This window comes from Micropterus salmoides, unplaced genomic scaffold (assembly GCF_014851395.1).
Source record: "Micropterus salmoides isolate LMB-PRFRI ecotype aquatic unplaced genomic scaffold, ASM1485139v1 Ms_hic_scaffold_18, whole genome shotgun sequence".
In the NCBI taxonomy this organism is placed as follows: domain Eukaryota; kingdom Metazoa; phylum Chordata; class Actinopteri; order Centrarchiformes; family Centrarchidae; genus Micropterus; species Micropterus salmoides.
In genome coordinates this window covers 24,363,904-24,377,467 of record NW_024040928.1, presented here as the reverse complement: position 1 = coordinate 24,377,467, position 13,564 = coordinate 24,363,904, and the positions used below count along the sequence as shown (strand labels likewise).

The following is a 13,564-nucleotide window of genomic DNA, read 5'->3' as shown; positions in this document are numbered from 1 at the left end:
CCAATGGAGGCCGGAGGAGAGGAAAAAGGGGCAAGGCAGGGAGGAGGTGAGCCGGGCCTCTGAGGGATTAACATGGTCTGACAGGCTGGCTGGGACGAACGCACACACATACACAGCTTTTAGGGCAGGCTGCTCTGCTGAGCACACACAATACACTGCTTGTTTTAGAACAAGAGGAAAGAGAGAAAAGACAGATAAGAGAGGCCAAATCACGGAGAAGGAATGTGTGTCCGACGAGAGAGCAAAGAGAGCGAGATTACGAACCACAGGTGCTTCCCAACGAATGTGCTTCCCTGGAGAGAGAGAAACTCCCACTGTGGCCCTAATGTAAATTCCATGACTCTTCCATGATTTTCCTAATTATCTGTCTTTTTCTTAAACATCTGGACTCCACTCAAGTCTCGCCAAAAGCTGTCTACACAGCAATAAATGTTTGAAACTAGCTGAAAAGTTCACGCTTTAACACAACCAAAAAAAACACACATTTATTTTAGTTTGTCAAATTCCCCGACCTTTCCCTGTCTGGAATTCACTGCTGAAAACTCGATTTGCATTCCAGGGATTCCAGGACCAGTAGGAAGCAGGAACCCTGAAATCTATGACATATTACCCACTTGGATCCTCAACACACACCCCCGCACACTCCCACAGAGGCCGTGCTGACGATGTGTTATTCTGGACTTCTTAGTGAGGCTACTTTTAAGGGGCGCCTTACATGTATTGATCAGATTTCGGCAGCCCGTCTACGAAAATTAACTGTCTCCAAAGGAGAGATAGTTTTCTGCTAGATTGACCAAGTTAACGTTAAGGGTTGCAGAATCTGTAAGCTAAAAGTAAGAATCGATTATCAATTTCACAACCTAAACAAAATGTGTAAATAAAAACTGTTGAATGTGTAACTGGGGTGCTTTCTCATTGGAAAATGTGCTCAGATAATTTAACTGGAAAACTGTTTTAAAGGTTTTTCCAGGATGCTTTACATTTGTATTTGGGATATACTTCAGTTCTGCATTAGCTGGTTACTAAACCTTATGCTGCTGTTTCCTTTTATCTCTGTGTCTAGAGCTAGCAAGTGTTGGGCTTGATGGTGCATGCTGGAAAATGAAAACAACCTGTAATTAGCTGTATATTTGCCTCATGATAGTCAGCTCTTGCTGCTACTGCTTCTAAACTAATACAACCCAAGTATAATACAAGTATGAATCATTCAATCAATCATTTCTTATAATTTTTAAATAACTTTATCAAGTAAATATTTAATACATTTCCCAAGGATATGAACTCCTTTTGTGCACCATCAGTTTAAAAACAGATTACTAATTAACATTTTCAGACACTCCTTGGTTTTTTACTACAGTAACTGTACATTAAATTTTTTATAACAGTGTGTTTCACCCATGACCCACATATAGCCTACATCACTCTGGCTGAAGTGGACTTCCTAACATGCTGAAAATAAACAGTGGTGATAAATATCCTGGCTGTGACATCCTTCTTGTTAACAGGCAGCAGCCAATAGACAGAGGCCAGCGGCCTTAATTGCAGCTGGAACAGTGAGCTATGTGTCTGGAGAAGAGTTTGGATACTGAACTAGAGAGTTTTACACCCGACAGCAGAAACAAAGTGGATCACGATGAATATGAATAAAGAACAGCGCTCACTCATCATGCATGCTGTCAAACTGGAGGAAAGTGTCAGAATAAAGTGCACCACAGCACTAGTCCAGACTGAGCGGATGTGACAACTAGCAGGGAAATAAAAGTCAAATTAATGTTTAAACCGCCAAAACAACCAACCCGTGAGAAGCAGAGCTTCCAGCAGAGTTGGCTGGTGAAAATGAGCTACAAGGTTACTCATCCGATCATGTCTGTGTGTGTCTGTGTGTGTGAGATGAGCCATAAGTCTGCTGGACAGGTTATAAGACTTGGTCCTGATCTTTTGCCCTGCTTCGTAATCAAGCGCTGTGGAGCAATTACTCACACATGCACACACATACTGCTTGGCCATGAAATGTGACATACAAGACATTTACAGCTTCAACTGCTTGGTCTCATAGGCAGACGCTTGGCAGATTCGTACAGCAACAGGGACGACACAGGTGGACTCTCAGACACATGCAGAGTAGGTTTGTGCAATTTGGCCCTAAAATAATATCACAATATTTGTCTTTAAGCCTTTAATTGTTAAAGTCTTCTTACAATTCTTACATATTTCCGTGGATTGTTGTACATCTGATCTTTTGTAACCAAACCACTTTGACACTAGAGAAGCTGCTCCTCTTTATGTAACCAACTCCTCCACGGTGCAGCCGATAGCAATGTTACTGTTGCTTTCAGCCATGCTTGTTATTGCTGTGCATAACGGTATAATGTTATTATGTCAACAAGTCGGAATATTACCATTATAAAATGATTTTTTTCCCCATATAAAATATAGCTAATATAGTTATAGATATCACATTACAAATTATGATATATGGTGAACAATATGATAACGGCTTACACAAATTATCTTATTCCCACAGAGTGTTAAGGAGGAGCAAGAGGAGGAAGGAGCCATGCTATTGCAGCTGGTGAGCAAAACTAGGACCAGAGAATCCAGGTATCTATAGGGGTAAATTAAGAGTAGGGCTGCAGCTAACGATTATTTTCTGGATTAATCGATAAGTTATGTGGTATATAAAATATCATAGAATTGTGAAAAATGACAGTGTTTCAGTGTTTTTCATAGCACAAGATTGTGTCCTTAAATGTCTTGTTTTGTCTATAACCAAAGATATTCAGTTTTCTGTCATACAGGAGTAAAGAAACCAGAACATATTCACATTTAAGAAGCTAGAATCAAATCAATTTACTTTAAAAAAAATGGCTCAAACCAATTAATCACATTATCCAGATAGCTGGCAAATCATTTAATAGTCCCCAACTAATCATTTAGCTCTAATTAAGAGTGAATTAAAACACCTGTCCTGTCCTCTCAGGAGCACTGAGCTCTTTTACACACAAGAGTTAATAATAGAAGTTAAAAAAAAAAAGAGGGAAATTTTAAATGAAACCGGTAACAAAAGAAAAAAAGTCCCATCACTGCTAGTGATATGAGCTTTTCGCCTGCCACTGTGTGTGCTTACATTCATCCAGAGAGCTGATAAGGCTCCATGCTCTTTTCCATTAACACCCTACTGAGCCTTCACCCATTTTCACACACTTTTCTAACTCCATTTATTCGTCCGTCCAGAGACTCTGTTCCCTGTCGCCTTGTCTGTGAACCAACTCTACCAACAAACCAGGAAACAAAGCAGCACACGCCTTGTTTGTGGTCTCCACAAAGCCATATTTTTAAAGAGATTCGTGTTAGACCTCATTTGCACTTAGTCACAGATGACAGCTGTAGATGCGTTCTAGAAAGATGTTGAAAAGGTGTAAATGCATCCGTCTCCCAAGTGGAACTACACCAGCAAGCAATCTGTGATAAATAGCCATTCAAAGTGATTTCAATTCAAACAATTACTAGGGCTCTATGATTTTCATGAAGCAGGAAACGCGGACGCAATCACAGAATATGATGATAAAAATGGAATCAACTGTATAACGCAGAATCTAATCATCATGGAATCTACCAAAATGTGGATGCAATTTATAAATAACTGGCTTTTCCTTTGCACTACAAGCACTTAAGCCAAATGAAAAGGAAAAAAAACCAAAAAACAAAACACTGGCACACACACAGTCGGAGCGTTGATCTATAAAGGTGAGGGAGCGAGTAAAGAGCCTGTGAAGACAATAAAACAATAAAAAACAGATTTCTGGGGCAGACTCTTATTTACATGTTATCTGGTAAAACCAGGAGGGACTGCAATCAGATTTGTGATCTAGCCAGCAACACAAACTCCTTCATGTCGTGTTGTAGTATGTGGTTTTTATCTGGATTAGAGCTGCAATGATTAATCGATTAGTTATTAAAACAATCGCCAACTATTTTCATAATCAATTAATCATTTTTTTCAGTCCTTTTTTAAAGTAAAAATGTCCAAATTCTGTGATAGCAGCTTCTCAAATGTGAATATTTTCTGGTTTCTTTACTCCTCTATGACAGTAAACTGAATATTTTTGGGTTGCGGACAAAACAAGACATTTGAGGACGTCACCTTGGGCTACGGGAAACACTAATTGTAATTTTTCACAATTTTCTGACATTTTATAGACCAAACAAGTAATCCATTAAATCAATAAAATAATCAACAGATTCATCGATCATGAAAATACTCTTTAGTTGCAGCCCTAATCTGGTATGTCAAGTATGCCTTAGCTTTAGTGGGATTCTGCACACTTAAAGAATTACCAAATGTAAGGACTGCAACATCTCGATCAAGAGGCATTTAGCCTTTAGCTGACAGCAAACTGAGCATATTAATGAATCCTGTTCACTTCAGGTCCAGCACTGCACAATAAATCCAATTATAATGCCAACTGATGGCGGCCTATTTAACATTAATTAAAAATACCTTCAACCATAACTATCATCATCACTGCAGACTACAAATCACATACTTCTTTTACAAAGCCTGTCAACAACCTGTGAGTTAGTCTGTGAGTGTGTGGCCTTTTTTGCTGAGCTCCTGTGGTCTGTGCAGCTACAGCGTTGTCATGGTGATGCAGCCAACCAGCGGTCACATGACATGATGAGCGAGAGAGACAGAAAAGGAAGGAGGGAAGGCACGGCTGGCGAACACACAGAGGGACAATGCAAACAGAGATAAATGCACAGAGAGGTCAGCTACTGTGCGTCCTCATGGTATTGTAGTTGTGGCTGAGGCCAGCAAATCTGTTAACCAGGCCTCCACGGTGCTGCTGCCAAACATGCTGCTACTATCACCAGCTGCAGCTGAAAACAGGTACACACCAGGCCGACGCTGACCTTTCAGTCAAAGTCAAACACCAGCCAGTCAACAATCTCTTTCCCTTAGCTTTCTTAGTTGCACACAATTTACTGCTTTAATTGAGCTTTTTGATCTCCCATGATGGTCCGATGCCATTTCACATAAGAGCTAAGTTAATGCACCTGGTGAAATTCTTTTGTCACGATTGCACACTTGTCAAGGTAGATAGATAAAGAGTATATAAATCAGCAGAGAATATTGCACATTAATTATTAAACAGGTAATATTGCACAGAAAATGCATAATAAAAAAAAAGGTGTCAGACACTTAAAGGGAGGAGTTAAAGTTTGATGGCCACAAGCAGGAATGACTTCCTGTGGCGCTCTGTCGTGCATTTTAGGGGAATGAGTTTTGCACTGAAAGTGCTCCTGTGTTTGAGCAGCACGTCATGGAGTGGTGGGAGACACTGTCCAAGATGAAATGTAGCTTGGACAGCATCCTCCTGACACCACCGACAAATTTAGAAATTAGAGCTTCAACTAACAGTTAACTATTAACAGTTAGTTAATTAACTGATTAGTCGATAGAGAATTATGTCACATTTCAGCTTCTCAAATGTTATGTTTTCTTATCATACATTGAATTAACTGAATATCAGCATCAGAAGTGCTTTATTGATCCCAGAGGGGAAATTCTTGTTGCACACATCGCACATCAAGGCATGAAGGAAAAGAAATAACAGAAAGTTGGTAACTAAAGAAATATATAAATATAAAAAGTATAAATATAAAGAAAAAAGGAGTATGAATATGTGCAATATTTACATTATTAACAGAAGAAGTCTTTGGACAATATGTTTGTACTGTTGATCAGACAAAAATGTCATCTTGAGACAAGTTTTACTATTTTCTGATGTGTATTAAACTAAACAATTAATCATATAAACATTAGAAAATTATTGGCAGACCTACTGACAATGAAAATAGTATAGTAATGCAGCCCTAATATAAATTTGTCTACAGTAAAAGATGTTGCCATACCATTTATACTGCGGTATCTATCCTCCTGCCCTTATGAGCAATGTTGCAAATAAATGCACAAGTTGGCTTATTAGATTTTTTAATTACTTTTCCATCAATGTGATGGAGTACCTTGATTTGCCAGGTATTTAAATTTCTGGATAAGACAAAAACTGACAGCCTTCTGGTTATTTTATAAACAGAGTTTATATATAGATTAAGTATATACTGATATATATAAAATAATAATCACTAATACAATTGTTTTATGTATTATAAAAATGTCCATGACATGTATAAAAATGTCAAAATACACAATTAAATGTTTTATCAGACTAAAGTTATCAGGATTTGCAGGAGATGCTGAAAGAAAAGTCTTCCACTGAAATATAACAAGATTTTCATCCAGACGTGACAGTGAATGAATGAAATCTTTCCTACTATATCATTACTATTGATAAAATTCATGCTGAAGCTTGCCAGCCACATTGCCCAAGTTATAGCTGATTCCTATAGCCTTACAAAGAATTGGTAGCTAGCTAGCGTTAGCTTAATAACATTAAAGTTAACCACTGCATGGGGTTATCAAAACGTTAAAACTAAGATTAACTTGAGAGAGGGTTAACCCTAATCCTCTCTCAACACTCTCTCAGCTTTCTTCAGAACCGATCATCCAAACTACTTCACACTCGCCACTGCACTTCCTTGGGTCCTTAGAAACATACCTGTCAAGTGTGAAGTCGGTTGAATGAACGGTTGTCGAGAAAAATGCAAGGACAGACATACAGACAGACAGGAAGACAGGCAGAGACTCCTTCATTTAAAGTTAGATATTGATGCCACTGGTGAAGGGAGTCATTTGGAGTACTGGGATCTGGAAATAGCTGGTAAAATAAAATAAAATCTGACCACGCGTCACTCTGAAAACAACCCAGTCACCCACCTAGACCACAGGAAACCCACAGGAAAGCCACTATCTACACGCAACACACACTTCCTGTTGGCTTCCGGCTTCCTGTGCTGCATGGAAAAGGCGGGAGTGGCCGCTGATGTCACGGCGAGTCTGCTTACATACTGCATTCACATCCCATAGGAAAGAAGGTGGATATGAGCTTCCTGCTAGTAAATACCTTTCGCCTCACATTCAGACCGTCAGCGCTATCAGAAAATACTGTCTTAAGTAATTTATGTGAGAAAGATGGCAGTGACATGGGTAGCTGTGTTTTTTGTTTGTGGTCCAGCATATCATTACAAGAGTAAAAGTGCACAAGGAACTTCTAGCACAACATAATGCTGTATGAAAACAAATAAATCACCATTGTCTGCCATCAAACAGTTGTTTCCCCCTTGGAGCAAAAGCAACAATAGGGTACGCAGCACTACTGGGAAGGTAAAGCTGTTCATTTCAGCAGTGAGGAAAGCATTAACCACATGTATGGTCACTCTTTCTATTAACCTGAACTATTTTCCTTCTATCTCCTGCACATTTTATAAAACACCCTTGTTTATCAGTCTTTCTACCTCTCTGAGCCAATTGGAAATGTCATAGTACATCAACAGCAGCCTTACTGAACTTCCCTCAAATTCAGCCTTTCCAGTAGGGCTGGGCAATAAAACAGTAATGATAATTATCGCAATATAATTTTCCTCAATATCAATATAATAAATGATCACTATATTGTCAATAAATATTTGGTTTAATTCATTTGAATCACGGACAAATTAGCCTTTAATTTTTCTATAAAAATATTTTGTTGAGGAAAAAAGGACTGAAAAAAGATTTACTAATCATATATTTGTTGAAAAATATTTTATCATAATAGTTTTGAATGTTCTCCCTCAGATTTGTTAAGTGATCCACTGTTTGGCAAGTGTTCATTCTTTATGGTCACATTCTGACCATAAAGTTTAACCAGACAATTAACCATCTGGTTTCTTCAATTTTCAGCTTTTGAACTCGAAAGAAATAATGATTTGACATTTATTGTGATGATTATCGATATTTTTTTATCGTGATAACATTTTTGGACATATCGCCCAGCCCTACTTTCCAGGGTAGGGATAGTCCATTTAAGGCCAAAGGTGCCTAAGATCTTCCCCTCTGCCTTTTCAGCCTGTTGTACGGCGCTGTCATGTGCATGGAGGTTACATGAGCTGTTACACTTCACCCTCACATGTGATTCGTGTCATTTTGTTTCACCATGCAGCAACAGGCAAAGCTAGCTTTCACCGTTTATGGCTATGACCTCTGCAGAGGGTTTCAGTGAGGAAAGTTCAAGACATTTTAAGACTAGGCTAAAGTTACTAACATTTTAATAAAAAATTTGAACAACCGATAAACCGAACCAAAGTACTAACAAAGAAAGAAACTAGCACATGTCTCACTAGCACAATTTGAGAGTATATAAATAAGCAACATACATTTATGGAAATGTTTCAGGAGAGTGTACGTTTAAAGACAAGACGCTTGGGTCTGCTCAGCTGAGTAGACTTGATCAAAAAGAAAATCTCTGTCATACTGTGTTAACCCTTCTCTGTTTTCCAAGCATGGAAGTCTAACTGTGGCCAACTGGAAGTAAAAGTATGTATGTAACAGGATGTAATATGTGCTATTAAGCTCTATTAAGTCTATTTAAAGCATTTATTATTTTGAAACTCTTAAATTTGGATCTCATACTTTTTCTGCATTCTGCTAGCTGACATACAATCAAGCCACAGTAAGCAACGTAAATAACTTTATGAATTACCTATTTTGCAAATATTTGACAGCCTACAGAGATTTAAGAGATCAGTGTTCAGGGGAGTTGATTTGGTGGTGAAGAAGGCCTTGTTCCAGGCAGAATCAATAGAGAACTAGAACAGGGGGGAAAAAAGCTGCTGTTCCCATTTTAAATCATAAGCCTCTCTCAAGTTGCTCAAAAATAAGGGAAAAGATTCCTTACGTTAGCATTATAGACTAGTGGAGCTTTAAAACCCTCGCCAATAATAACACAAATAGAAGGACAGTTCAAAAGATTTTACAAACTCAAACCATTTCCTGATTAGAGATAAAGCCAGGTTTACATGATTCAGCACTCATCCAGGGAAAATCACACGTAACTTCACTACAACTTCAGACTGGCCACATAACATACATCAGACCTAAAGAGTTAACAACAAAGTTACATGTTACTTCTAGCTTAAATGGTGCTACGTGCTAATTCCAACACTGTCATAGCCACTTCCTTATGGCCAATTGTATCACTGAATTCATCCTGCCTGACTGCACTGTGAGTGAATGTCAAAAGCACATTTGTGTGGCGATACGATTCATCGACTCGCCATCATTTATCTGTCATCATCCATCTGCTAATCCTGTACAATGTACTGTAAATGTTTATCAATTGCGTCTCTATTACTTTGGTTAATGCCTTGTTTGGACTATCGTATCGACTATCGAATGCTGGATACATCAGTTGTCAACATTCAAACTCTTATACACATAAAACCTTGTGTTTGGGGGAGGATTTCTACAGATGCTGCAGACTGTGCTCACAATCGTGGATCGTTTTAGAACCAACATTTTTAGGTTTAATGTAGAAGTTAGTCAAATATATGACACCGTATTGTGAATGGCAGTGGTCGGACCTGTATGCAGGAGTTACATGCAGAATGTGTGTGGTCACAAGTGTTAAAACATATGAAGCGAATGGGAAATCATGTGTTTTTAAGATGTACACAGTCCACCTCAGCCACCACATACACCTGCACTGTAAACCTACACAGCCTAAATACAGAAGTGAAGCAAAATAAACTTTCCCACACTCTTTTTATCAAAATAAAACAAACTTTTGATGTGATCACTTCTGAATTCGAGTACATCTATTGTGCTACATCTTTCAAGCAAAGTGTTTATTGAATTCTGCAAAAATAAGCCCCACATGTATGGGTACAGCGAGTCCCCACGTGACACGAGTACCTGTTATGTTATAATGAGCCCCGCCATAAGTCCCACAGCAGGACTTATTCCGTTTGGGTTGCAAGATTAAAAAGTTTGAGAACCTGTGCTCCAGACTAATCAGCCATCCACGGCTAATCTAATCACACGAGTGATCACACTGCTCTCAGTGGCAGTTTGGTCTGAAATTCAGAAACGAAGCATCGTTAGTTATCAGATTATGCTGAATCATATCTTAAAAATCAGTGTCAATCACAGATCATACTGGAAAGTTTTATTACAAACGCAGCATATTTCACGCACAGCTACACTCAGGAGCAGTCTAGACAGTGTGAAGGACACTTGTGCAGCTTGGGGGCTCTACCAGCTGGCATATGTGGAGGGTGTGGCGTGGTAAGGAAGCCCATGCATCTGCTAACATTTAATCATGTTCTGCCGGACTAAACTCTGAGCAGTCTTCAGAAGCAACGCTGAAGCAGTCCCTCTTGTGCAGTGAGAGAATTACAGCATGGAGAACTTCTGGACTGGGTTAATCATTCCTCACAGAATGAAGAGGTTGTGTGTGCAGTACACAACTCTGGCCAACGGCTGGCCAGCTTCAATCCTGATAAATTAATCGGCTCAAGGAGAGGAGAGGGGACCCTGTAGCCCCCCTACATCCTTATCCAAGAAAAGGTGGGGGTGGGCTACCCGCCTAAAACATTGCAGCTGGTGCAACAAGTCATAGCTACAAATTAAAACTACTTAGACAGGAGATGCACCAGTTAAGGTGCAAGGATACATGGATACTAACTCCTCAAGGACTAGAATCACCACCAAGACCTTGCTGTTCTCTGGCAGCTAGCTAGCTGAAGCCTGGAGGGAGGAGTTTCTTATCCTCTCATGTTGTTAGTAAACAACCACAACCTGACGGGCGATTTAATTACAGCTTTTCAATTTTGTTGCAGGATCAAATTATTGCTGGTCAAACAAGCAGCTCGTATCAAGCTAGCTAATGTAAGGACAATGCAGGGCGGCATGACATGGTCTGTATGTTGCACTAACAGGGAGATTGTGTTGTGGTTTGTAGGCTGTTAACATCCGTGCTTTAAGCGTCCTACCTGGTGCAAACATTTACACCCAGCGTGCTGCTAATACTTTAAGCGTTTGTCTATTTGTCTGCGTATCAAACAACCTCACGGTGTTACTGGGTTTGTCAGCCATTGCAGGCACTGCTGCAACCCCGCTCCACGGCCAATGCACACTCAGTCAACACAGGCTTAGACGGATATGTCACAACTTTGCTTTCTCATTTAAATAAAACAAACATGTGTTATACAGAGATGACACAAATTAAGCTTGCCAGGGTCTTCTATTTAACACAAGCAGGGTTCATGTTTGCTCTACAGGTAAGGTGCTTGCTAACTAGCTAGCTAGCTAGTCCCGATACGTGCCGTTCCCTCTTGTATTGGAGATAAGAACACGCCAAACTCCATTCAAAATCTGGCAATTCAGTGTCGGCTCCCTTATCACACACAAACACATCTCCTATAAAATACCTCAATATGCTCAATAAATCGTTGGTAATTCTCCTCAAAATCGGCAGGTTTATTATGCACAAAGCACAAACTGGTTCTGTAAACTGTCAACTTTAAAAATTATTCCAAATACACAGTTGTGGGCGGTAGCTAACGTCAGTAGCTAGCTAACATATTATTTCACCTAAAGTAATGTTAATGTGAAATATTTAATTTGCCCGTTTACTCGTCATAAAAGATCAAAGATACATTTAACGTTAAAGGCCTTATATTGTATAGTATGTTCTTATCATGACACAGTACATGGCCAGATTTTTCAATGGAGTTTGGCATTCATTCTCTCCATGCACGTACGGGGACTTACCGCCGAGTAAACCGAGTAAACCACGCTGCCCACAACAGCTTTGCTTTCAACATTTCTAAGCCAAGTGTCAGACAGCGGTAGCTTTTACGGTCTCCCATTCACCCAGGAGAGGCCCTGCGGGTCCGCGGTCTCTCCTGCTCACTTCGGGATGGTGTCCTACCTCTGTGGGCCGGCTGATCTCGAACAGGTCGAGCCGGTTGGCGTTCCAGTGGTTGATGATGTCGGCCAGTTTCCTCCTCTCCTCCTCCCTGCTCCCCGACATGGTGGACAGCCTGTCTGACCCTCTCTGTCCGTCTGTAACCGTTAAATAAAACTCCCCGCAACGTTAGTCCACAGGAGAAGAACAGGCCCCCACGGAAACAAAAACGTTCAGTCTATTATTTTTTTTTTTTATCGCCAGTGGTTCGTGTGGTCCGTCTCTCCGCTCACCGACCGACCTGCCGTCTGATCGGTTTCTGCTTGGCGTTCCCGGTGCGCCTCTCCGCGCTCCCGATGCGCTCTTGATGGATGTCTGTGCACGCGCGAAACTGTTAACTGTTTCGGGGTCCGATAAATGTGATGATGACGCTGCTTTTCTCTCTGCACTCTGGTTTATGGGGTTAACTATAAGTAATTAGGGTAGTCAGAGGGATTACGTCAATATGTGTTAATTAAGGTCCCCATTTTTTCATTTAAGCTTCTTACAGATTTATTATTTTACTTATGTATAATATCTAAACATCTGACCATAGTAATGTTCAGAAATACAGTAATTTTATTCAAATAAAATTCTGAGGTAAATTCAAGTAATTGCATGCATTTATTATTCATACATTATTTGTTTGTTTGTACATTAAAAATACAACTATTATAAAATATATGATGCGAATACAATTTTACCTGACTTTACTCATGTGAATTTAAAGTAAACAAAAGCTTGTACAGGAAAGGTGGGAAGCTTAAAGCTTATACTCAAGCACTAAACTGCAAGATAAACAGAAGTACATTAAATAAAAACAATATATCATTAATGGACTAGGTCTACAACAAAACACAGACGAGAAGAAAGACTAAGAAGAGAAAAAGAAAGTATAAATAACATTCACTTCTTATTCCAGTCAACAGTTTAATTTGGAAGTTACCAATGTTTGTTTGATTTTATTAATGTACTTCATAATAATATTCAGTATTACTGTATTTTAACAGGTTGATAAACAGATTAGATCTGATTATGTTGTTAAAAAAAAACACCTACATAAAAACCTACATAAGACATTTTGCAGTGTATTCTCCATTTCAGGTGGATGTGATTTTTCTCAAGCAAAAGAACTTTATACCACATCACAATAAGTTTAAAAATGCCATGTTGGTTTTTTATATTTTTTAATAATTTACCTATTCATAAAGAATAGAATCATGGTTAGTGAGATAATTTTGCTGCACATATATACAATTTAAAGCTCATTACAATAAATATTTAAGAATCTGTGCATGATAGAACATTACACAGTATATAACACTGCAGTTGCACTGCAAAGAAAAGTTTACTTCTCTCGGTTATCCATATGTTTCTTTCTCAGCGACAGTGGGAGAGGAGTGAGTCTTGTACTTGTGTGTTTTCTGTTGTCATATTTTCTCCTAATTCAGTTCCAGCCAGCAGGAATGCCACACAGCACTGCCAAGTCCCTCTGTTAACGCCACACACACACACACACACACTCACACACTCACACACAAACACACACACACACACACACACACACACACACACACACACACACACACACACACACACACACACATATCTGCACTGTAGCCTGATACAGCAAATATAGCAAACACAGGCATCAGTGTACAAGTCTATCTATCTAT

At 39.3% G+C, this 13,564-nt stretch overlaps 1 protein-coding gene across 11 annotated transcripts in view; it reads right to left on the bottom strand.

Moving 5' to 3' along the window:
* Positions 1-12,185, bottom strand: part of afdna (afadin, adherens junction formation factor a) — a 105,017-nt gene extending 92,832 nt beyond the window's left edge. For 9 of the 11 annotated variants that reach the window (XM_038726405.1, XM_038726412.1, XM_038726410.1 and 6 more), the window contains exon 1: positions 11,874-12,185. In XM_038726405.1, coding sequence (XP_038582333.1) covers positions 11,874-11,975 — 102 coding nt within the window. In that variant the 5' untranslated portion in view covers positions 11,976-12,185. The remainder of the gene's footprint in view (positions 1-11,873) is intronic. The other 2 variants (XM_038726413.1, XM_038726415.1) reach the window with 1 other exon arrangement.
* Positions 12,186-13,564: the final 1,379 nt, after the last annotated feature.